A 27594-nucleotide genomic window follows, 5' to 3' on the forward strand; every position below is an offset into this window, starting at 1 on the left:
TAATAGTAATAATTATTATGAAAACATCTCCAAAGGTTTATTACAGATTAGAACAGTATGGCTTATAATTCAGAAGCAGTTTAAATAAATGCCTTTAGGTAAGTTGCTAAAAAAAAAAAAAAAAAAAAAAAAGTTAGCTAAAACAAATGCCAGCAGACACACCATTTTGGCAGAATAAAAAGACCAAGTATCTCACTATACTAACACATTCACCACCATTGGCACACTCTGATTACACAGTAAAATCTAACATCTATATCAGTGCTAAGATAACCATGTCACAGTATTTGGGGTCAGAGAGTATTCTAAACTTTGTCTAAAGTCATTGGCTTGATCACATGTATATATGCAGATACATTTACAACTCATACCCAGATACAAATACAAACATCAGATTTAGGTGTGATGACAATGATTGAAAAGTATTTTATGGCTCCTGATTCACTCAAGTTTTAAATCTTCATATTAAGGCTGAACGTTCCATATTCTAGGAGAGGTGGAACATGCAGTCAACCAATTTAGTGAATAGGAAAGAATACGCATGGCTTAGAAGATTTCATATGAAGTCTAGAAGCACCTTCAAGTGTGTAGCGGAAATCAGGAGACATTAGAGGAACACAGTTGGGAGCAGAGTGAGCGTAAGAAGGAAACTGTAACTGGAAAATTGTGCAGAAGTCAGAAGAGAAAATGGATAGGATGGGATTTGATCCTTAACTATAAAAATTTTCTTGATGGGATTTTTTTTAAAAGTCCAGGTAGTGAAAAGTAACAAAGAGGAGATTGGTTCAAGATGGCAGAGTAGAAGGACGTGCTCTCACTCCCTCTTGCTAGAGCACCGTAATCACAACTAACTGCTGAACAGTCATCGACAGGAAGACACTGGAACTCACCAAAAAAGATACCCCACATCCAAAGACAAAGGAGAAGCCACAATGAGATGGCAGGAGAGGTGTAATCACAATAAAATCAAATCCCATAACCACTGGGTGGGCGACTCACAAACTGGAGAACACTTTTACCACAGAAGTCCACTCACTGGAGTGAAGGTTCTGAGCCCACGTCAGGCTTCACAACCTGGGGGTCCGGCAACGGGAGGAGGAATTCCTAGAGAACCAGACCTTGAAGGCTACCGGGATTTGATTGCAGGACTTCGACAGGACTGGGGGAAACAGAGACTCCACCCTTGGAGGGCACACACAAAGTAGTGTGTGCATCGGGACCCAGGAGAAGAAGCAGTGACTGAACCAGACCTACCTTCCAGCGTTGGAGGGTCTCCTGCACAGGCCGGGGGGTGGCTGTGTCACACCATGAGGACAAGGACACTGGCAGCAGAAGTTCTGGGAAGTACTCCTTGGCGTGAGCCCTCCCAGAGTCGGCCATTAGCCCCACCAAAGAGCAGGATAGGCTCCAGTGCTGGGCTGCCTCAGGCCAAACAACCAAAAGGGAGGGAACCCAGCCCCACCCATCAGCAGACAAGCAGATTAAAGTTTTACTTAGTTCTGCCCACCAGAGCAACACCCAGCTCTACCCACCACCAGTCCTTCCCATCAGGAAACTTGCACAAGCCTCTTAGATAGCCTCAATCCTGCAGCCTGTGGAACAAAAACCACATTCACAGAAAGATAGACAAGATGAAAAGGCAGAGGGCCATGTATCAGATGGAGGAACAAGATAAGATCTCAGAAAAACAACCAAATGAAGTGGAGATAGGCAACCTTCCAGAAAAACAATTCAGAATAATGATAGTGAAGATGATCCAGGACCTCAGAAAAAGAATGGAGACAAATATTGAGAAGATACAAAAAGTGTTTAACAAAGACCTAGAAGAATTAAAGAACAAACACCTAGAAGAATTAAAGAACAAACAAACAGAGATGAACAATACAATAATTGAAATGAAAAATACACTAGAAGGAATCAATAGCAGAATAACTGAGGCAGAAGAACGGATAAGTGACCTGGAAGACAGAATGGTGGAATTCACTGCTGTGGAACAGAATAAAGAAAAAATAATAAAAATAAATGAAGACATCCTAAGAGACCGCTGAGACAACATTAAACGCAACAACATTCGCATTATAGGGGTCCCAGAAGGAGAAGACAGAGAGAAAGGACCTGAGAAAATATTTGAAGAGATTATAGACGAAAACTTCCTTGACACGGGAAAGGAAATAGTTAGCCAAGTCCAGGAAGCGCAGAGAGTCCCAGGCAGGATAAACCCAAGGAGAAATATGCCAAGACACATAGTAATCTAACTGACAAAAATTAAAAAGAAAGAAAAATTATTGAAAGCAACAAGGGAAAAATGACAAATAACATACAAGGGAACTCCCATAAGGTTAACAGCTGATTTCTCAGCAGAAACTCTACAAGCCAGAAGGGAGTGGCATGATATACTTAAAGTGATGAAAGGGAAGAACCTACAACCAAGATTACTCTACCCAGCAAGGATCTCATTCAGATTTGACGGAGAAATCAAAAGCTTTACCGACAAGCAAAAGCTAAGAGAATTCAGCACCACCAAATGAGCTCTCCAACAAATGCTAAAGGAACTTCTCTAAGTGGGAAACACAAGAGCAGAATAGGACCTACAAAAAAACCCAGAACAATTAAGAAAATGGTCATAGGAACATACATAGTGATAATTACCTTAAACGTGAATGGATTAAATGCTCCAACAAAAAGACACAGGCTGGCTGAATGAATACAGAAACTAAACCCATATATATGCTGTTTACAAGAGACCCACTTCAGACCTAGGGACACATACAGACTGAAAGTGAGGGGATGGAAAAAGATATTCCATGCAAATGGAAATCAAAAGAAAGCTGGAATAGCAATACTCATATCAGATAAAATAGACTTTAAAATAAAGAATGTTACAAGAGACAAGGAAGGCCACTACATAATGATCAAGGGATCAATCCAAAAAAAAGATATAACAATTATAAATATATATGCACCCAACACAGGAGCACCTCAATACATAAGGCAACTGCTAACAGCTATAAAAGAGGAAATTGATAGTAACACAATAATAGTGGGGGACTTTAACACCTCATTTACACCAATGGACAGAACATCGAAACAGAAAATTAATAAGGAAACACAAGCCATAAATGACACAATAGACCAGCTAGATTTAATTGCTATCTATAGGACATTCCACCCAAAAAGAGCAGATTACACTTTCTTCATGGAACATTCTCCAGGATAGATCACATCTTGGGTCACAAATCAAACCACACTAAATTTAAGAAAATTGAAATCATATCAGTCATGTTTTCTGACCACAACACAATGAGATTAGAAATCAATTACAGGGAAAAAAAGTTAAAAAACACAAACACATGGAGACTAAACAATACGTTACTAAATAACCAAGAGATCACTGAAGAAATCAGAGGAAATCAAAAAATACCTAGAGACAAATTACAATGAAAACACGATGATCCAAAACCTATGGGATGCAGCAAAAGCAGTTCTAAGAGGGAAGTTTATAGTAATGCAAGCCTACCTCAAGAAACAAGAAAAATCTCAAATAAACAATCTAACCTTACACCTAAAGGAACTAGAGAATGAAGAACAAACAAAACCCAAAGTTAGCAGAAGGAAAGAAATCATAAATATCAGAGCAGAAATAAATGAAACGGAAACAAAGAAAACAATAGCAAAGATCAATAAACCTAAAAGCTGGTTCTTTGAGAAGATAAACAAAATTGAGAAACCATTAGCCAGATGCATAAAGAAAAAGAAGGAGAAGACTCAAACCAATAAAATTAGAAATGAAAAAGGAGAAGTTACAACACACACTGCAGAAATACAAACCACCCTGAGACTACTACAAGCGACTCTATGCCAATAAAATGGACAACCTGGAAGAAACAGACAAATTCTTAGAAAGGTATAACCTTCCAAGACTGAAGCAGGAAGAAATAGAAAATATGAACAGACCAATCATAAGTAATGAAACTGAAACAGTGATTAAAAATCTTCCAACAAACAAAAGTCCAGGACCAGATGGCTTCACGGGTGAATTCTATTAAACATTTAGAGAAGAGCTAACACCCATCCTTCTCAAACTCTTCCATAAAATTGCAGAGGAAAGAACACTCCCAAACTCATTCTATGACACCACCATCACCCTGATACCAAAACCAGACAAAGCTACTACAAAAGAAGAAAATTACAGACCAATATCACTGATGAATATAGATGCAAAAATCCTCAACAAAATACTAGCAAATAGAATCCAACAACACATAAAAGAATCATACACAATGATCAAGTGAGATTTATCCCAGGGATGCAAGGATTCTTCAATATACGCAAATCAATCAATGTGATACACCATATTACAAAATTGAAGAATGAAAACCATCTGATCATCTCAATAGATGCAGAAAAAGATTTTGACAAAATTCAACACCCATTTATGATAATAACTCTCCAGAAAGTGGGCAGAGAGGGAACCTACCTCAACAGAATAAAGGCCATATATAACAAACCCACAGCAAACATCATTCTCAATGGTGAAAAACTGAAAGCATTTCCTCTAAGATCAGGAACAAGACAAGGATGTCTCACCACGATTATTCAACATAGCTTTGGAAGTCCTGGCCACGGCAATCAGAGAAGAAAAAACAATAAAAGGAATACAAATTAGAAAAGAAGAAGTAAAACTGTCACTGTTTGCAGATGACATGATACTATACATAGAGAACCCTAAAAATGCCACCAGAAAACTACTAGAGCTAATCAATGAATTTGGTAAAGTTGCAGGATACAAAATTAACGCACAGAAATATCTTGCTTTTCTATACACTAATGATGAAAAATCTGAAAGAGAAATTAAGGAAACACTCCCATTTACCACTGCAACAAAAATAATAAAATACCTAGGAATAAACCTACCTAGGGAGACAAAAGACCTGTATGCAGAAAACTATAAGACACTGATGAAAGAAATTAAAGATGATACCAACAGATGGAGAGATATACCATGTTCTTGGATTGGAAGAATCAATATTGTGAAAATGATTATACTACCCAAAGCAATCTACAGATTCAATTCAATCCCTATGAACTTACCAGTGGCATTTTTTACAGAAGTAGAATAGAAAGTCCTAAAATTTGTATGGAGACACAAAAGACCCCAAATAGCCAAAGCAGCCCTGAGGGAAAAAACAGAGGTGGAGGAATCAGACTCCCTGACTTGAGACTATACTACAAAGCTACAGTAATCAAGACAATATGGTACTGGCACAAAAATAGAAATATAGATCAGTGGAACCGGATAGAAAGTGCAGAGATGAACCCATGCACCTATGTCAACTAATCTACAACAAAGGAGGCAAGGATATACAACGGAGAAAAAGGGGAAAGCGGCGGGGGGGTGGGCGTGGTGGTGGGATGAATTGGGAGATTGGGATTGACATGTATACACTGATGTGTATAAAATGGATGACTAATAAGAACCTGCTGTACATTAAAAAAAAAATTAAATTAAATTAAAAAAAAAAAAGTCCAGGTAGTGAGTGGTAGATTAGCTTGGATTAAAAACTTTTAAAATGTTAAAATGCACACACCCTGGGCTTCCCTGGTGGCACAGTGGCTGGGAGTCTGCCTGCCGATGCAAGGGACACAGGTTCGTGCCCCAGTCCGGGAGGATGCCACGTGCCGCGGAGCGGCTGGGCCCGTGAGCCATGGCCGCTGAGCCTGTGTGTCCGGAGCCTGTGCTCCGCAGTGGGAGAGGCCGCGGCAGTGGGAGAGGCCGCGGCAGTGGGAGGCCCGCGTACCGCAAAAACAAACAAACAACAACAAAAAAAATGCACACACCCTTATGACCTCCAAAATTACCGTGCCATCGTGAATGTTATGTATGATGCCATAGTTCCTCTCTTAAATTGTCCTTTCTTTAGTAACCTTTATTTCCAATCTCAAGTAGAGGTGTCACAGCAGATATTCTCTCTTTTAGAGATAAACTGACAAGATTGCATCAGGAGCGTTAGAAACATTTCCATAATCAAATAGCTCGTTGAAGGTAAAAATAATTCTGCGTTTTGTCAAGTAATCAGAAATTATCAAATTTGTTTTCAAATTGGTCCTGAGGTCTCATCAATGAGCTGAAATCAGAAGTAGTTATTGGCATTGTTGGACAGGAGAACTCTGAAAGGAAAAATTTTCTGCACTTTTTATTTTACCTATGGAAAAGCCTTCAAAGCACACTTTTGGGAGTTCAACCTTATAGCTGGCAAGGCACATTCTGGTGATAGAGGGAAAGACTGATGGATATAAATACTGGGGTCAAGAGCTGCCTGCCAAGGCTGCCCTTCTTTGTACTCCTGCCTGTCATTAATGCATTCAGCTTTGACCACTTACTTCCACCTAAATGTCCTAAGATAGCAGCACTTAGGGCCTGGCTCCTACCACTAAAATGATGGCAAATACTCAAGAATAAAGAAAATATATATGATTTTTAAGGGCATTTTGGTTAGTTCTGAGAAAATATTAAAACACTCATTGAGATATTAAGATGATATAGTTACCAATAACAAAAGAACTTTCTGGAAAAAGAGTGCCTCTTTCCCCACCTTCACCAGAGAACATTAGAAGTTGAGTAGGTGGCTAAGAGGCCTGGGTAGTTCTCTTACTTGCACTATTACAAGTTTATGGCAACTGCTATAGGACAAATTTGTTTCCATTAAGCCCTATTTAATAATAAAGACAAACATATTCTCAAATGGAAATGCTAATGGCTATATTTTTTAATAAAACCAAATACCCACACATAATCTCACGAGAGTCAACTGACTTAATTTTATTCACAGTACAAACAGCTATCATTAAAAATAAATTAAATGTCCTGCAGAAAGCTGTTACTGTGACTTCCATTATGGCAGGGAGAAATAATTTCTGCTTTGGGAGAATTACCAGAAAGACAAACTAAGAATGGTTTCTAATTCTTACTTACTGTCAGATACATAGCTGCATAGACACTGAGAGCCGCTTCTTTGGATGGAAATGTTTTCCTTGCTCTCATGATGAGATCCGGGTTGCCCGTGCAGGCCTCTTCCCCACTGATGAACTGCGTATACTGCTGACACCCAAGTGCCGTGTAGTTGGGTTTACACAGGGCGAGAAAATGTGGAGCCAGATTTCCTGTAACTACTTGTCCGGCATTTACAAAGATGTCTGTAGCAAACAGTCCAAACGTATAAATTCCTGAGGAAGAAAACACACCATTTTAACTTTTTGGTTTATTGTGGTTCAATTTACAATACACCAAGATGGAAATATTTTAGAAACTATAATATAGTTCCTACATACATATATATATATATATATATATATATATATATATATATATATACAGTTCCTTCCATTTCACTCCCTCCAGCTCCTCCCTTTGCTTTCTGAAGTAGTGGGAGTGTTAAATTATTTAACATATTGAGCTGTCTACCACTGGCTACATTTTTATGCACGGCAGGTTTATAAGACATATGATAAAAGAAGAAAATATATTCTAAGGCTGTGTTTGGATAATGAGATTTTTTAAATGGAGATGTGTTTCCCTTGAGAGGGTTCAGTCTATCACCTTCTGCTAATGTTAGTAATCTTTATTTTTTCCCTATTTTTGAATTTTTTTTTTAATCTTACTAACATTAAGCAGAGCAGTCATCTCCCTTTGATTATGCCTCTTAAGCTCATTCAAACTGATATTAACTCAGCTGGAGGTGCCAATTAGCAGCAAAATCCAATGCCATCAGTCTTCATTTAAATACCATGGAAAATCTTAAGTAAAGCAGAATGTTTTCAGATTAATCTCTATATCGCCATCAGAAACACATTTTTTAAAGTCATATAACAGCTAAGTCCCGCCTTATCTTTTATGGCTTGAGTTTCAATTTATCAAATTTGGGACAATTTAGTAAATAATAAAGCAATTAGATTATAATGTTTAAATTATCTTCACAGTAGTAAAATTTATTTACTTTGTTTACCTGAAGGTATAAAATTAAGTACATAAATTTTTCCCCTTTTGTAAGGAACACGCCAATTTACTCAAATACCAAAAATAGTTTCTAAATTCAATGTCATTGGTCATTATTGCCAAAACTTATCTTTCTACTTAGATAGGATAGGCAAAATAAATTCTTTGGCAGCATTGTCAACAAACTTACAGATACAATCCGCAAGGATGTGGTATTGATGTAAAGAAATCCGTTCTTTTATAATTTGGGGTAATAAAATCCATCAGGACATTTTAAAACTATGCCAAAATAATACTTCCCAAACAGTCGGCTCATTAAAAAGTCATAAAATTCTATTATGATAATTAGATGCTTTTTTTTCTTTGTCATATATTTCTGGATTGTTTGTTTCCTAAGCCTTTATATAATTATTGGCAGTTGTGTTGCAACTCACCAGGATCAAATAATTTTCCAGGATTAGATACATGACTATCCTTTTCATTTTCCAAATATTATGTAACATTATGCAAGGTTCTTGCAACCAAACCTGCACATAGCAAAACTCTATGTGCATACAAACCACCATGAACCAAAGACCTTAGTTCTCTATTGAAAAAACTTACAAGGAAGCAATGAAAAGCTTTCTTTACATCTTACCAGTATTCCATGAGCCATACAAGTAAATGATACTTAAATCAGAAATCTGGCATAAGCAGAGAAATGGAAAAGAACAAAGCTCAATAAAATGTTACTGCATATACTATCTCTTTCCAAATCTCATGGTCTAGCATGGCAATATAAATGGCAAGTCTTCACCTCTTTTCTCTTGAAACCTAGGCTAAGAAGTACTCATTTTATTTAACCAAACCATTCTTTTTATCTGGTACAATAAGTTTTCCTGTTTAAAATACAGAGGAATGTGTGATAAGGATGTGGAAATGTCTCTTGATACTTGTAAAGTTCCCAAATGTGCTTTAGAATTAAAATAGTGCATCAGGCCCAAGGCCAATATTGAAGTTAACTACAAAGATACTTATTAAAGTGAGATCTCACGAGTGTATCCACTGTGCTGACCTCCAGAATAAAGTCGCTATGAAGAGTGATGTCTTATTATGCAGTAATGCTTTGCGCGCAAGCTTCCATTTTATTATAACAAACTAGAAACATCCAAATCATGATAAACAAGGAAACAAGAAACAAACCAAGCACTCCTAAATATTTTATAAAATCATATAAGAAGTAAGAAACATGCAGAGACTTAAAAGCACACTTTACTGTGTGCCATTCAGGCGGACTTCGTTTTACTGAGGTTCGCTTTATTGGGCTTCGCAGAGAGTGCATTTTTTTTACAAATGGAAGGTTTGTGGCAACCCTGTGTTGAGCAACACTATTGGCACCATTTTTCCAATAACATTTGCTCACTCTGTGTGTCTATGTCACATTTCAGAAATTCTCCCAATATTTCAAAGTTTTTCATTATGATTATATTTGTTATTGGTGATCTGTGAACAGCGATCTTTGATGTTACTATGGTAATTGTTTTGGGGCAACACAACTGCACCCATACAAGGCAGTGAATTTAACTGATAAATGTGTGTACACTGACTGCTCCACCAACCAGCCATTCCCCTATATTTCTCTCCCTCTCCTCAGGACCCCCTATTCCCTAAGACACAACATTATTGAAATTAGCCATTAAAAATCCTACAATAGCCTCTAAGTGTACGAGTGAAAGGAAGAGTCACACATCTCTTAATCAAAAGCTAGAAATGATGAAGCTTAGTTGAAAGCTGAGATAGGCTGAAAGCTAAGTCTCTTGTGCTAAACAGTCAGCCAAGTTGCAAACGCAAAGGAAAAGTTCTTAAAGGATGATAAGAAAGCGGAACAGCCTTACTGCTGATATGGAGCAAGTTTTAGTGGTCTGGATAGAAGATCAAACCAGCCATAATATTCCCTTAAACCAAAGCCTAATCCAGAGCAAGGCCCTAACTCTCTTCAATTCTATAAAAGTTGAGAGAGGTCTTCCCTGGTGGCACAGTGATTAAGAGTCCGCCTGCCGATGCATGGGACACGGGTTCGTGCCCTGGTCCGGGAGGATCCCACATGCCGCGGAGCGGCTGGGCCTGTGAGCCATGGCCGCTGAGCCTGCGCGTCCAGAGCCTGTGCTCCGCAACGGGAGAGGCCACAACAGCGAGAGGCCCACGTACCGCAAAAAAAAAAAAAAAAAAAAAGTTAAGAGAGGTGAGGAAGCTACAGAAGAAAAGTTTGAAGCTAGCAGGGGATGATTCATGAGGTTTAAGGAAATAAGTCATCTCCATATCAGGAAAGTAGAAAGTGAAGCAGCAACTGTTGATATAGAAGTTGCAGCAAGCTATCCAGAAGATCTAGCTAAGATCATTACTGAAGGTATCTACACTAAACAACAAATTTTCAATGTAGACAAAACAACCTGCTATTGGAAGAGGATGCCATCAAGGACTTTCAGATCTAAGGAGAAGAAAATGCCTGGCTCTAAAGCTTCAAAAGACAGGCTGACTCTCTTCCTTGGGGCTTATGCAGCTGGTGATTTTAAGGTGAAGCCAATGCTCACCTACTATTCTGTAAAGCCTAGGGCCCTTAAGAGTTATGCTAAATATACTCTGCCTTTTCTCAATAAATGGAACAGCAAAGCCTGGATGACAGCATTATCTGTTTACAACATGATTTACTAAATATTTTAAGCCCACTGTTGAGACCTACTGCTCAGAAAAAAAAAATTCCTTTCAAAATATTACTGCTCATTGACAACGCACCTGGCCACCCAAGAGCTCTGATGGAGATGTACAATGAGATTAATGTTGTTTTCATGCCTGCTGACACAACATTCATTCTGCAGGTCATGAGGAGTAATTCAGATTTTCAAGTCTCACTATTTAAGAAATACATTTCATAAGTCTGTAGCTGCCATAGATAGGGGTTCCTCTGATGGATCTGCGCAAAGTTAACTGAAAACCTTCTGGAGAGGATTCACCATTCTAGATGCCATTAAGAACATTCATGATTCATGGGAAGAGGTCAAAATATTAACATTAAACAGGAGCTTGAAAGAAGGTGATTCAATCCTCATGGATGACTTGGAGGGGTTCAAGACTTCAGTGGAGGAGGTCACTGAAGATGTGGTAGAAATAGGAAAAGAATTAGAAATAGAAGTGAAGCTTGAAGATGTGACTGAATCACTGCAATCTCATGATAAAACTTGAATGGATGAGTATTTGCTTCTGTGGATGAGGAAAGAAAGTGGTTTCTTGAGATGGAATCTAATCCTGGTGAAGGTGCTGTGAAGACTGTTGAAATGACAACAAAGGATTTAGAATCTTTCATAAACTTAGTTGATAAAGCAGCAGCAAGGTTTGAGAGGATTGACTACCATTTCTAAAGAAGCTCTACCATGGGTAAAAAGCTATCAAACAGCATTGCATGCTACAAAGAAATCGTTCGTAAAAGGAAGACTCAATCACTGTGGCTAACTTCATTGTTGTCCTATTTTAAGAAGTTTCCACAGCCACCCCAACCTTCAGATGCTACCACCCTGATCAGTCAGCAGCCGTCAACGTTGAGGCAAGACCCTCCACCAGCAAAAAGTTTACAATTCATTAAAGGCTCAGGTGATGATTAGCATTTTTTAGTGATTTTAATTTTTAAAAGTATTTTTAATTAAGGTATGTATTTTTTTAAGACATAATGCTATTGCACACTTAACAGACTACAATAGAGTGTACACGTAACTTCTATATGCACTGGGAAACCAAAAACTTCATGTGACTTGCTTTATTGCCATATTCGCTTTATCATAGTGGTCTAGAACTGAGCTCAAATATCTTGGAGGTATGCCTGTATATTCTTTAGAAATATGTGCGTAAATGAATAAAAATATTTTACTTAAGTAGGCATAATATAATTTAACAATATTTAGGAAGGTTCAACTTCATCAAAATACTTTAGCTCTGAGTATATTATTGTTTATTTTGTTATTAAATGTTTCTCATGCAAAGATTAAATGGGTCAAGAACACAGTATTGATGCATGTGAAAAATATAACTTTAAAAGTTTCATATAAAAGCTATCCCTTCAACTGTATAAATGAGGGCTGTGGGGATGTATAAGTTGACGGCAATAAAATGAACAGTCTTAGATATGAAGACCTTTCGGCTCCAGAGAGATTTAAAGGCATGATGACATTTGATTAGTCTTTAGTGGGTTTATATATAGATTAGGTGAGCTATGCATATCTCCAAAGTCTTCATCTTGTTCCCATCAATATGAGAAATATATCGAAGGGTTACAGTATCCGTAATCTTAATACTGATCAGAATTTATCTTAAATGTTATTTAGTATATATAGATGCACTTTTTCTTATTTGATAAAGCCAGGAAATAATAATCTATTATTAAGTTTTATTGTTTCAGTTAAAGAAAACCTGTCTTGGCCACGTGTCTTTTGAATTGAGATGATTTTCAGTAATTCGTCAATGTTCATATCATTAGTGCTAGAATTTGAGATTTAAAGGATCAGTAAATCTTGTCCCCTAATAAAATCACCAATTTTTGTAAAAAATGGTTTTTGTACCATTTTTTTGTAAAAAAAAAAAAAAACACCCCAGAAGTAGTTCATGGAGTGCTACTTATGATAATTAACAAATACAGCATTTCTTTTATTTGTCCAGCTATTTTGCTTGTCCTTCATGATGTTCAATAGCCAACCTAGATTATCATTTCTAGCTAAGCGTTGTTTCTGAAATTTAATAAACATAGTAAATCATTTCTTTAAATTACGTAATTTTTAGTTTCTTTTAGAATTTAAATATCCAAGTATGGTGGGATTTGTTTTTCTTAAAATAATATGGAAATGACACCACGAAATGGAGTTTTGCAAAACAGGAGAGAAAATAGTATGCAGTATTTATTTTTAAAAACCAAATTGAAACATTTCAAAGAAAATATAATCTAATATTCGAATACAGTTAATATGCTGGTCATTTTAAAGGTTGGCTTATACATAAACATTGTTTCAGCAACAATAAAAACAATTCAATGAACACATACCAAGAAATCGCACAGTTCTCCTCACCAGTGGGTTTATATAGCAACAGTCTCCAGTTAAAATAGTTTTCTCCTGGTTTTCAAAATCCCTTGTGGCCAGTTGTAGGCAAAACACAGCAGTTTCTCCAACTATTATCTTCCAAGGAAATAAAAGATTAAAGAACATTAGAATTTAACCAGTATAAATGTAGAATATTTTAATTTTTAAAAAATGCAAAAAGAGGACTTCCTTTGAGTGGTAATAATCGTAATAATCTCAATATAAACCTGAACCGTATTTGGGTAACCAGACCCTTTTTTTTTTTTTTTTTTTTTGTGGTCCGCGGGTTTATACCGTTGCGGAGCACAGGCTCCGGACGCGCAGGCTCAGTGGCCATGGCTCACTGGCCCAGCCGCTCCGCGGCATGTGGGATCTTCCTGGACCGGGGCACGAACCCGTGTCCCCTGCACAGGCAGGCGGACTCCCAACCACTGCGCCACCACGGAAGCCCCAGACCCTTTTATTATAACCTTATCCCTATATATATAAAACCCGTATTTCCCTCAATTCAAAAAGTATTAAACTGATAAATTATGAATAAAAACAGACTATAACAGTTTTGCTTTCTAAAAGACTTCATTAGAAGTGAAATATATGAAAGATCTTTGCTTTAAGGATGCACTCATTTTTTATCTGTAATTGAATTTCAAGTTTCATTTTTAAGTGATTATGTATACATATAAAACCCGTATTTCCCTCAATTCAAAAAGTATTAAACTGATAAATTATGAATAAAAACAGACTATAACAGTTTTGCTTTCTAAAAGACTTCATTAGAAGTGAAATATATGAAAGATCTTTGCTTTAAGGATGCACTCATTTTTTATCTGTAATTGAATTTCAAGTTTCATTTTTAAGTGATTATGTCTCATTTAAATTTGACTCTGCATATCAGAACAAATCTCAATGAAAATAATCTTGGGACTTCCCTGGTCATCCAGCGGTTAAGACTCCACACTCCCAATGCAGCGGGCCCAGGTTCGATCCCTGGTCAAGGAACTAGATCCCACATGCTTCAACTAAGAGCCCGCAGGCTGCAACTAAAAGATCCCGCATGCTGCAACTAAAGATCCCGTACGCCGCAACGAAGACCCGGTGCAAACAAATAAAAAATAACTAACTAAATAAATAAATATTTTTTTAAAAAAAGAATGCTTTTATTTAAAAAAAAAAAGAATCTTGAAAGGATCTAATATAAATATACTAATATAAAATTATATTAATACTTTTATAACAAGAAAATATAATCAAAATAGTATCATTATTCTATTCTGGGACATTATTAAGAATTGTAATCACTAATATATTCTTTATATTTTAGTATACATATGTCATTTTAATCGTCATAAAAACTACATGAAACAGAGAATATTATCATACCTCTTTGACAAGGGAAAAAAAAACAAGACTTGGAACTCAAATGAATTGTCAAAGGCCACAGAGCTAGTGAGGAGAAAAATTAGGTTCTGATACAGATTCTTTACTCAACTATGTGATTTATGAAAGGACCTGGCTACCTTCCACTGGTGTTTGTACCATTTCATTAGTTTTTATACATGGTCTTTAAAATCACCCATCAGGGTATTAGAACAAGTGTCATATGTCATAATACCATTTTACAGATGAGGAAATGAAAGCTTGAGGAGGTTAAATAATTTGCTCCCCATAAGGCCAGTCAGAAGCCAAGCAGAAATTTCTGACTCAGCCCTAGATCTTCTGACTCTATTTAACACCACAACCACACTAGAAATAAGATTATGAGAAAAGAAACTGGAGCCAATAGCATGTCTCCTAATTTGTCATTGTTTAGGTTAGTTTTTAGGTCATCTTATCAAGGTTAAATAATGCACTATATAGGGAGTCCCTGACATCCACTGGAGAAGTGATTTTGGGGTCTTTGTGAAAAGATATACCTACGATTACCAGATATTCAAAATTATGAGTGGGAGGTAGAGAAGGAGATCACAGGAGACTAATTTTATCCCAATATGTGCAACAGATTATGAGGCATCTCTTAATTTTTATCCTTCCTTCTACCTCCTTTTCCTCTACTATATTTCTTCTTCCCAGTATGTGAGGGTTCAAAGTTTAACCAAAGATGTTGAGCTGAATTACTTTAAAGGAATCTAGCCTTGCCTATCTGGTAAGGTGGAATTGAATTAGGAAAGGCTAGAGTCTATAGCTTTCCAAATCCTCCTGAACTTTTTAACTTTGGCAAAGTCGAGCAGGTCAGCATGAACAGGCACAACAGGTATTTTTTTATGGGTTCATCAGCTGCCACCAGGGTCCTAGGAGAAACTGACAAATAGCCAAGCTGTGTGCCTGACACCTTCTTATCTCCCATTCTGAATCACTCTTTCCTTCCTCACCCTACCTTCCTCTCTGCTGCTCCTTGAAAGAAGTTACTTTCTGAGTTCTCAGTTCCAACTTTGTCCAGGTCTGTTTTACCCCAGAACGTTCCAAATTCTAACATTCTATCATCCACTTCACATCATGAGCTGACTGATGCCCCCCGATTCTGCCCTCTGAGCCTTCTCTTCCCCACAGCAGGTATCATGGGGTCTCCACTCCCGGGTTGGCTCCACCCCACAGTACACTGAACCCACAACTCAGTCTGTTAACACACTAAACCCCCTAGACTGTAGTAGATGCCCAAGAATTCTTACTGAATGCATGAATGAGTCCCATCCTCAATAGATCAGAAGATCTTAGTCTGCCTCTGACCTTTTACCTGACACCTAATAACCACCTTTTTCTGCCTTGTTCTTGTGAGGAAGGCTCTACCCTCTACCCTAGTTCCTCTAAGCAGATCCTGTATGTTTAGTCTCTGACTTGGTTACCCTTTTACTTACCAGACTAAAAGCTGCTTTGTCCGGGATACTCTTCCCAGTTTTCCTAATGCTAACCTCTCGCTTGTCTGTATCCCTGCAAATTGCATGTTTCTGAGCTCCCTGTTTGTGTCTTGAGCGTATCTGTCAAAACACTGTCTCAGTCAATATTATTTGGCTGCTACTAAAAGAATCCCACTCAAACTGGATTAAGAAGAATAGGGAATTTATTCTAAGGTTGGTGGGTTATCTCAGAACCTACTGTGAAAGGGCACAGGATTAGGTTGAGGGATGGAAATTTCTCAGGAGTCCAGGCAACGACTCTCTCAGTCTCATTCTTCTTCTCTGGAGTCGTGCTGTCTCTCATCTCAGCTTGTCTCTGAATGCCTGACTCATTCTTGTCTTTCTGCAGCCGCTTCTCCTGCCTCCTAGTGTACACAAGGGCTCCAGCAGTCTCCAAAAGCCCTGCTTCAACATGTCAGCTCAGTTCAAGGAAAATTCGACTAATTAGATTTACTGAACCCCGAATCAAAATTCCCAGAAGGTTCAGCTTGAGACAGGTGTCTCTTCGGTCCAATTAACCAAGGTTAAGAAGGTGTGATATGGTGTATGAAAACTGCCTGGTGGGTAGAAAGGTTAGTTCTCAAAAAAAGCGAGTTGCCGTGATGTCTACTTCAAACTCCCATCCATTATATCTTGCTGGACCTCCTCCGTGCTAGTTCTTGCCCTTCGATTAGCACTTTCTACCATGTTCTCTGGATACTGGCTTCTGTCTGCCTACCTGGACTTCATCTCATCAAATTCATGTGCCTAGGCCCTAGTGTCTGCTTTCCTTCAGTGGGTACGTCTGCTTCCCATGCTCTAGTTCTCCCTCCCTCACTGTAACATCTGTGGAACGCCTCATCCAAATCATATTCTTTCTTAACTTCCCTCATCCCAAATTCCTAAGTCAAAACTCCCATTGCTACACCTCTCAGATAAATTCAAGTAATGAAAATAACACAATTCTTATTACGACGAATACCTAGATGCCTCTGAGTTAAGGACACTGCACTGATGTTTAAGGAAGGGTTTATAATCTAGTTGGGCAGACACAAGGTGAGATAATTAATAATGGTGCAAGGCTGTAAATGCTGAGTTTTGACGGTTTGGGCAATAAGTGCCAGTAGAACATTTAGGAAGTGTCACTGAGTCACTGAGGCCATCTATGGTGGCCATGAAATGTGCCACTAGGATCTCCTGCTCTGGGCAGGCTTTTGGTCTGATGTTCCCAGTTGTCACTCCTCTGGATCAAATACTGAGTCCCTGCTGAGGCCACACTTCCTGTAGGCTCCTCCTGGCAATGGCTAGGCATGGTGGGGGGATTCAGGTGAGTCTATTCCTCTAAGATGAGGGATAAAGACTCCCCATGATTCTGGCCTTTCTTGGAGCTGTGCTGTACTCTGAGGTGCTTCCTACCCAATCCTCCTTCCTTCCCCGTCTCCTTCACAGGGGTCAGCCCTCCATCATAGTCTGAAGGTTCTCCTTGCCTTCTCTAGTTTACCACCCTGCAACTTTTAGCTTTTACAAGTGTTTCCCTTGATAAATATATGGTATATATCTAATCACATTTGGTACCTGCTTCTAGAAGAACACAAATTAACATGGCATCAAAGAAAGACAGGTGGTGATTCTTACTATGCTTCAAGGAAGGATAGTTCTTAGACAGATGTAGAGGATTTGGATGGAAGCCCTATGGGGAAGACAGTATTAGGAGAGGAAAGGAGATAGCCTTTCTCCTTGTAGCTCTCAACTTGACCTGAACATAAGGCTAAAGTGGACTGAGTTTGCCTTGGAGGTAGAGGCTCTGGTCAGTGAACTGCAGACCTAAATTCTATGTTCCCTGATTTTATCAGGTTCTTTTTCTCTTGACCTGTCAGAAGCCCTCCCTAGAGGATTTCATTCCTCCTAAGGCTTTATCAACCCCTGCTACTGTAACAAGTCCTAAATATTTCTCTCTCCCCTGAGCTCCAGATGCAGGTCTCCAACCACCTATCAAATAGCAACATCTCAACATGCTCAGACCTACATACTGAAGCCTCAAAGCCTTCCCATCCAAAATGAATTCCAGTCTCCCACCCTAAACCTCCTGTCCAACTTGGACACACAGGCTAAAACTCTCACACCCTTACACACCATGCTGAAACCTTCATTTCCCTCCTCTGCCTCTCTCTATCAACTGCTAACTTCTATTGCTCTTATATTTTAATATTCTTGTATTGCTCTTATATTCTCAGAACTCACCTCTGTGCTTGCATTTTCCCTGCTCAAATTGTGTGCAATCCAAACTTCCTGTTTACAATTTCCAGTGTGTCTTCATAGCCAATGGAGTAACAGGAATTGTTGTAAGAGACTGTTTACAGGTGAACCTAAACCCATCTTTTTCAGCTTCCCTTACAAGCCTCCAGACATGCTATGTTCTAGTCACAGCTAAACATTTTCATTCCCCAACATACCAGGCATTCCCATACATTCTGGCTTGTATACTTGGTCCACACTTATGATAGGCAATGGTAGGCAGTTCTGTTCTTAAGACATGATTTACATACTGCGTACTCTACTGCAACTCTACTCCTGGTACAACCCATCCCTCCCTCCCTCTCTGTGTTCCAAAAGCACTTTGTATATTTATTATGGTACTTAACGCATGCTTTTACAAGTATCAGTAACATCTGTCTCCTCCACTTAATTGAGAGCTTCTCTGAGACAGGGATTGTATAATGTTATCTTTATATTTCCATATTAAAACACAGTGATCGGCAATAAATATGAATGGCTGCATGAATGAATGAAATTGAGCTCAATCTGCCCTTAACAGATAAGGACACCAACCCAGAGAGAAATAAAGAAGCCAAACATGGTTGTTACTGGCACAACCAGAATCTGAATCCAAATTTAGAGCTATTTTGACCACAGCCTTTACCTAGGAATGTGTAAGCTTTTCCTCTAATTTTTCCCAGGTTAAGCCAGGTCAGCCCCCTGATCCCCACTGTCGGTCCTCAATGCTCAGGTTACATCCTGGAGTTCCACCATACTCCTAGCATTTCTACGGTTTTAAGGGAAAGGTGCTGGGGCACAAAGCACTTTTATAACTCCTGGAATCTCCAGATATAAGAGAACTGAGTATAGAAAAAGACTTTCCTGATCCTTTTGACACACACACCAGTCTTCCCACAAAGACCAAGAAAGTTTCACACCACCCTTTTTAACTCTGCCGTTATTATTTTGAGGTTCTCTTTCCAGTAAAATTTCTTCATATTTCTACTGCAGGCATTAGGTTCTGACGTGTAACTGAGGACCTGGTGCTTTGGTCATTTCTCACCATTGTCAAGAAGGAGTTCTTAATCTGGAGTCATTGGCTGCCATTTTCAGTAGATTCCCAAAGCAGCCCTCGGGGAAAGATCATAATTGCTTGCTTTCTGTCCTGGGAGTGGGAGACAGGGAAACATGACAGGACAAGGGCATGGAAGCCATAGATGGAGATGCTAAAAGCTTTGTAGTTTTCCTTGATAAAATTCCCTTTCTCTGTGAACTTATAAATGGAAGCCGTTTCCAGAGAGAGCTGAGATGATGAACAGTGTTAACTGTGACCCACCAAGAGGAAGCACGGCCCCTCCTCCTGCCTGCCACAGGCTGCAGCAGGCTACAGAGAATGAGAAAGGAGTAGAACATCGGGAAGGACACCTGTGGCTCTGGCAGGGAGAATCAACCCGCTTCCCATGGGCCAGCAGTTCATTGGGGGTATTCCTCCCCCACCTCAGCAAAAGCTCCCCATTCACTGGGAAATAAAAGAAAAAAAAAAAGAGACTCTACTGGTAGAGGGGGTGTAGGCTGGCACAGTAAGAACACAGCAGTCAACCCTTACTTCATTCCTTGCATCTGCCTTCCAGCTCCCCTCACCTGGGCTCACTAACCTCATCTCACCATCACGCCTCCCCTGCTAAGAGAGGGGAAGGGCCCTGTTCCCCCAGTTCCATTGGAAGCCCTCAAGCAACCTCCCTGGAAGGTTGTTATCATTCGTGGTCCATGACAATATATCTGGAATGTGATAAGATGCCCACCAAGGGCTCAGGAGCTGATAGTGAAGGGCTGTCACTGCTCCACAGAGCTGTGTCTGAGCAACTGTGCTGTTCCTTGAGTCACAGTCCCCTCCCCACTGCACCCTGACAGTCTACCTCCTTGGAGCAAACAGTTGTGCTCCTGAACCTCACCCAGCCTGTAAATGGAAGCCCTACAGTCCACTGACCAACCAAAATGAAGTACTATATGCTCCCTAAGATACACCACCCTCTGAGTCACTCCATCATGCTTTACTGAACTCATTGTTGACATTATGAAGCTGCTTGAACCCTACCTTGCTTATCGAGCTGGGCCTATACAGTCCCCCTTCCTAAATGACCCACCAATGCCTCCATCTCATCTTTGAACCCAGATCTGGTATCCAGTTCTGTTTCTTATCTTTTACTATGTTCGCCAGTGAGTAAAAAGCTCCACGTGGCTAATGAAAGCAACCTACAAAAATACAGGTATGAATCATAAATCACTAAGTATAAATTTCTCTGTTATGAGCACATAATGTTGCTCTCATACCTCAGCTTCCAGGGGCTGACCCTCTATTATCCCTACTTCTTCATGACAAAATACAGAAGTAAGTTTTTTCCAGGATGATAACATCATAGTAGACTTTCATCAAATGTCAAATTCCAAATAGCTTTAGTTTTCACCTATAAAAACCAATTAGAAATTCCTCTCCCCTTCAACTGGTGGTCACTCAAACATATCCATGCTTCATTGGTTTGAAATTAGCACAGGAAAAATATTTCAGATTGTACTACAGCAGCAGAAGTCATGTAATCAGTGTGGTGGTACTGGGCATGTGTCTCACACATTTCAAATATATATCAAATGATAATAACAACTTTAAATCATAAAATTTTAGTGATGGCACACAGTTAAGTTTTAAAATGTAGGAGGGTACTGGGTTTATATGTAAGTTCTTATCAACCACATTTTTCATTCTTGGTTATTATACAGACATATATAGAGACAGAGCTCATTTCCCATCTAGCCAAGGAAAGTTCTAAGCTATACTAAGAGGTAAAAAGCTACACTGGCTACTATCTCATTAATTTTGTGTCATGATACAGAGAAACAGGTTTCTTCTATGTATATATGGATTTCACTCTCTCTAAGTAAGGCAGTTGTTAACTTCTTGGAACAGTTTCTGAGTGAAATTGAGGTTAGGAGAGAGGAGAATTAATTGAACTAAAATAGTAATATAGTTAGTGAAGAAGTAGTTGCACAATCCCTGCCAGCAATTCAGAAACTATGGCTGTGTCTTGCTATATAACCTGTTTATGGTTCATAATTTGACCACCAAAAACTTGTATTCTCACTTTCATACTATAAAGTAGCTGTGGGAAGTGGCTACCTAGCTTGGACCAACATTCCCTGCACACCCACCTCTAGGTGATTTACACCAAAGGACGAATTACCTATGGTAGTTTCAGACCAAAAAGGCAAAAAATCAGGTGACTTCTCCATGTTCTCTCCCTGCATCTGTTAACTGGACGCAGAGAGATTTCTGGGTCCCTCAGTTGTTGGTGCCACAAGACGGAAGGAGGTCCCTGAATCAGCAGCCCTGCACTAGACTGTTACATAAGTGAAAAACTCTAGTGTATGAAGCCAGTGAAATGTGGCAGTTTATTTGTTACAGCAGCTAGAACTTGCTAATTTACCTGTTTTTCATAAAAAGGGAGTAAGTCTCAGGCTCCGAGTACTCAGCAGAAAATAACTGGCTATAATAAAAGAACACTGGTTTTCACTGTATTTAATTTATGGTTACCCTCTATTTATCAAGTGATACTGGTGTTCCATTTACAGTAATAATACAAGTTTTCTTTTATAATAACTTGTTAGCAAAGTAGATTGATTTAAAGAAAAAATAAATGATAGTTGAGGGGATATGCAGCCATGATAGAAATCATGAAGGTAATTTACCCTGAGAGGTAAATTTGGGAAACATTTAACATATAATAAAAGCTAACTTAAAGCTTCTGCACAGCAAAAGAAACATTCAACAAAATGAAAATGCAACCTATGGAATGGGAGAAAATATATGCAAATCACGCATCTGATAAGGGGTTAATATTCAAAACATATAAAGAACTCACACATCTCAACAGCAAAAAAGTCAACCCAATTAAAAAGTAGGCAAAGGAACTGAATAGACAGTTTTCCAAAGAAGATTTACAAATGCCAACAGGTACATGAAAAGATGCTCCATATCACTAATTATCAGGGAATGTAAAGCAAAACCACAATGAGATATCATCTCACACTTGTGAGAATGGCTATCATCAAAAATATGAGATAGCAAGTGTATGAGAGGGTGTGGAGAAAAGGGAACCCTTGTGCACTGTTGGTGGAAATGCAAAGTGGCACAACTACTATGGAAAACAGTATGGAGGTTTCTCAAAAAATTAAAAATAGAACTACCATATAATCAGCAATCCCACTTCTGAGGGGTATTTATCCAAAGGAACTGAAATCAGGATATAGAAGTTAACCTGCACTCCTCTGTTCAGTGTGGCATTATTCACAATATCTAAGACATGGAAACAACCTTAGTGTCCAGTTATAGATGAACTGATAGAGAAGATGTGTTGTGTGTGTGTGTGTGTGTGTGTGTGTGTGTGTGTGTGTGTGTATACAGAATGGAGTTCAACCATGAGAAAGAAGGAAATCCTAGTTTGTGACACCTTTATGAACCCCGAGTACATTATGCTAAGTGAAATAAATCAGAAAGAGGAAGACAAATACTGCATGGTATCACTTATATATGAAATCTAAAGAAAAGGAAAAAAGAAAGTCAAACTCATAGAAACAGAGAGTAGAATGGTGGTTTGGTTACCAGGGACTGGGAGGTTGGGGAAATGGAGAGATACTGGTCAAAGGGCACAAACTTCCAGTTATAAGATTAACATCTTCTGGGGGTCTAACGTACAGCATGGTGATTATTGCTAAAAAAATACTGTATTATATACTTGAAGCGTGCTGAAAGAGTAGATCTTAAATATTCTCACCACACACACAAAAATGTGTAATCATGTGATGGGTTGGAGGTGTCAGCTAGGGCTATAGTGGTGATCATTTTGCAATACAAAATGTATCAAACCAACACGCTGTACACCTTAAACTTACACAATGTTCTATTTCAATTATATCTCAATAAAGGTGGGGGAAAAAAGATTTCAAAAACACATAGCATGTGTGACGTTTTAGGGACTATTCTCAGTGCTTTGCAAATATTTACCAATTTAATATTTAAAACAACCCTATGAGGTAGGCACTGTTATTGAAATCCAGTTACAGATGAAGAGGATGAAGCACAGAGAAAGTGTCCAGGATTGGATATAGAGTGAGGAACCAACCTCTCAACCCAAGACAGCTCACCTCCTGAGCCTATGCTCTTAATCTTTACATGTTAAGAGCAGTGGTTAAGATGTGAGTGTGTGACAACAAGGAGGTCCTAATACCTTAGGGAGAGGACAGATTTAGTGCAACAGTGGGACAAAGGTAGCTTAGATAGAAGGCTAGGTGGCCAAGAACTAGATTTGTTCCTGTGAAATAAGGTTTGTAGTCTTTAAAAAGAGACTCCTGTTAAAATGCAGATAGCAGGGGATAAGAGACACATGAAAGCTGTCAAACCACTCAATGGATGAGACAATCTTATTAAATCATTTTTAATTGCAAAACCAGAGGAAAGGGATATTTTTTTTTTTGAGAGTGCTCGATGGGCGGTGATTCCCAGATACGGTCCCCACACAAGCAGCATCAGCAGCATCTGGGAACTTGATGGAAATGCAACTCAGGCCTCACCCCAGTCCTACTGACTCGGCAACTCTGGGCACGGGTTCCAGCCGTTAGTGTTTTAATAAGCCCTCAAGCTCTCTACAGGCTATTTCAAGGAGTCTAAAACTCCTGATTACCACGTTTTAAATTTGTCAGGGACATTTTATAAAAGGGGTTTCTAGATATTTATTTGAACAAATATTAGGTACTTGTACTGTGCAAAGAGCTATTCTAGGCATTGTAGTGAAGGGTGGGATTGTAGAAGAGGTTAAATGAAGCCTAAAATAGAAAGAAATCCAATGCTCTCACTTTCCAGATGTTTTACATGAGACTTGGAGAGATGAAGCACCCTGACAGGTCACCTAATGCTCAGCACCCCAGCAGGTCATACTCATTCTCTGGCTCAGTCTACTCACCGCACTTCTCACTACGGCTGAAATGCAGGAGGACATCGGAGAAACATCCAACTTCCCTGCCACTACGGTCACATACACAAGTAATACTAGCGAATGAACAAAGAAGGGGTGAGATAAGGAGTTAGTGCTGACCGAGGACTTGAGTATGCGAGTGAGCAAACACCCTTGCAGAAAGGGATCCAGTCTAAGCAGTGTGGTCAGTATTAACTCTCTAGGGCTTGAGGACCAGAGAGCAGAGGATGGAGAAATACTACCTGGAATATTTGCTCCAAGCCCGGGAAAGGCATGCCTGTGTCTCCAAGGCAGTACAGTGAATATGGGCTCGAGAACCTGACTGCCTGGAATTGAGTCCTGCCTTTACCTCTTCTTAGCTGAATGACCTTAGATAAGTCACGTAACTTCTCCTTGCCTCAGTGACTTCAGCTATTAAAAAACAGATAATAGAAATAATGCATCATGGGCTGTGGTAAAGATTAAATGAGTTAACTGTTACAAAATTCTCAGAACAGGAGCTAGCACAGAGTAAGCACTCTGCACATTTTAGCTATCATTAGATGACCTTGAAGAATCTGTCCAGCTCAGATCTGTGATGGGTTAGTGTTTGTGGTAAGGGAATCTGGGATGCCTGGAATAGCATAATAAAGTGGTTTGATAAGTTGGAATAGTATGAAATTCCTGCCACTAACCTTGGGGTGCATAGGTGTGTTGTGTTGGGGGGTTGGGAGAGCAGCATGAGGACGCAGTAAAGGGAAACACAGTCTGCCTAACAAGGCACAGATTTACATGCTATGCTCATTCTTGTTTGTTTTTTTTTAATGACTAGATGCTTGTGAAAACCATTAAAAAAAACTTCCTTCCTATTTAAAATAATAGCTGCTAATTAAACTTTACATGATATCCATACTTTGCCCAACCATTCATATAAATGTAGCGAACATAAGCTATGAGAAAAATGAATTATAAGAGCACTGTAATATAAATTCATTCTGCATACTTGTAGTGTTTTTTAAAAATTTTAACATATAGGGTCAAATTCTGCATGTTCACAAATCTGTAGGCCATTACGGTTATAGTGTACCTGCCATTCCTCAAAAGAGCTAGCTTATAATTAATAAAAACTAGTATACAGGTTATTAGCTTGCTTTCAAGCTCTTCTAAAATACATGTTTGAATTAATTTCCCCTGTTCTTATCAACAATAAAAAAGCAACATGAGAAAATTTATTCCTTGGGACCTGGAGATAGCAGAGTTTTTAGAAATGAGCCTTTGAAGCACAAGCAGTAATTAAATGTCCCTATGCCAGTGCTTCTAAAACTAAGTTCAACAGGTTGTAAAGTAATCTTTTTCTTCTTGTTTGTTTGGGTTTTTTTTTAGGGAGGTTGGGAGGAGACTCCTAGATCAAAAAAAAATCAACTGAAAGCTGCAAACTCTAACCCCTCCTGGAGACTCACAGTGAACATTAGCACATCAAGATTCATAATTTCCAGCTACCCTATGATGGTATTATTCTATTGTCTCCATTTTATGGATGAGGACACTAAGGTGCAGAGAGGTTATCTGACTTATCCAAGGTCATTCAGGTAATAAGTCAGGAAGTCAGGACCCACTCAGCTCCATGCAGTCCAGTTCTGGAGTTCAACTTGACATTGTAAAGTTGTATTATCTTGCTTTATTTTAGGAAGAAAAGTCTGGTAGCTAAAGCTTTCTTGCCTGAACTTTCTGCATTTAAAAGTGCAATTTCCTCCCAATTAGCTTTCCTACATAACCCAAAGCATGACAATCTGTTAAAGAAAACTGTTAACTTTCCGAAATTGATTTGATCTTAGCAATTTATCTTCTAGGGACAATCCTGGTAGAGTTGTATCCCAGAAACACTAGGCAGAGTAAGTAAAAGCAAAGTCTTTTTTTTTTTTTTAAGAAGAGAAAAATTCACATTTAGGAAGGATTAGCTAGTATAGCTATTTATGATAATCGGATAAAAGAATTAGGGCTCTTTAGAAAAAGTAAAGCTGAGAAATACTAACTTTATAAAGCAATGATGAACTCATTCACCACTTCCCTAGTTATTAGGAAGAGGAGAGAAGAATGTCTAAAACAAAAGAGACCAAGTAATAAGTCACACGAGAGAGAAAAATATTACTCTGAAAAATGACACAGGTGGAAAATAAAGAGGTTTTTAAGTAGTGTTTTGAGATGTATCTGTGTAGCAGAAAAGCACCCAGGGAAGGATAGTGGGATTTACCTGACCTTTTCAATCGATGGCTAAGAAAGAATGACATTTCTTCTCTATAGTACAGATGAATTATATGTTCCCTTACTGGACTTCCTTGGAATGCCTGCTGGCAACTGAATCTGGGGAGAAAAATCTCAGGACCTGAGCCAATGTAGTAACTCTTCATTACTGTCTTTAGTGGACAGTAATTTTTTTTTTTTGCTAGTTCGAAGAATCTACACTGCTCTTTGGTTAAGATTTCTCCTGGACCAAAATACAAGTTTCTGTTGTACAACAGGACTGAATGATTAGTGGTCACCTTCAAGTGCCTTACCCGCATTAAGGGAATATGCATTCAACAGGCTAAACTCTGATACTCTGAGTAACACTCTCCTTTCATGAAAATAGGCTTTTGAGGTGACAGCTCTGCCTGGGAAAGCAGAAATAGTATTCTCTGCAATTTCAAATTCATCATACAGATCTTTCCCTTGAGGGCATCTTCTTCTGGTTTTCTTGGCTTTCATTTCTCTCATCTTTAAATAGACTGCCAGGACAAATGTCTTTTAAGGCCATTCATTTTTACTGAAAAAAAAAAAAAAGACTAGACGTTTGAAGGACTTTATTTTTAAAATACTTTCTCAGGAAAAATAAATGTTGATTACGCAGGAAATGCTTCTACTTTACCAAGTCATTAAAAATTCTGATGAGAATGTACAAAGACTAGCATGATTGAAACCCAAAAATAAATGAATGAGATGAATCTTGGAACATAAGCTCATTTTGCAGTCTGGGCTCACTTGTACTTGGTATACGTGTAACTTTCCAGCTTACTGCTCCCAGCTTATTAGGAAAAGGTACAATTAGAACTTAAATGTGAAACCCTAACAGTTCTGATTCAACTGAATTTATTAAGCAAGCCAATGTAAGGTTTTCCAATATATAAGAGGAAATGCATTTTAGAAAACTGATTATTTATCCCAAATGCCCTTAATTTAAGCTTATGACACATACATATTTATTATATAAATTCATAAATACACCCTCTTTGTTGTCATCTTAAAAAGCGATATATAGCACTTACCATGGACCAGGTGCTGTTCTAAACACTTTACGTATATCAATTTGACATGGTCCTCACAACTACCCTACCCTA

General features: G+C 38.6%; 1 protein-coding gene across 1 annotated transcript in view; it reads right to left on the minus strand.

The window, feature by feature from the left end:
- The window catches only part of PLPPR5 (phospholipid phosphatase related 5), a gene marked incomplete at its 5' end in the record, with an annotated part of 123054 nt that overhangs the window by 68819 nt on the left and 26641 nt on the right, over positions 1-27594 (minus strand). The window contains 2 exons of the mRNA XM_024751248.1: positions 6974-7224; positions 13056-13188. Of these exons, the coding sequence (XP_024607016.1) occupies positions 6974-7224; positions 13056-13188 (384 nt within the window). The remainder of the gene's footprint in view (positions 1-6973; positions 7225-13055; positions 13189-27594) is intronic.

Source organism: Neophocaena asiaeorientalis, unplaced genomic scaffold (assembly GCF_003031525.2).
Source record: "Neophocaena asiaeorientalis asiaeorientalis breed wild unplaced genomic scaffold, Neophocaena_asiaeorientalis_V1.1 scaffold147, whole genome shotgun sequence".
In the NCBI taxonomy this organism is placed as follows: Eukaryota; Metazoa; Chordata; class Mammalia; order Artiodactyla; family Phocoenidae; genus Neophocaena; species Neophocaena asiaeorientalis.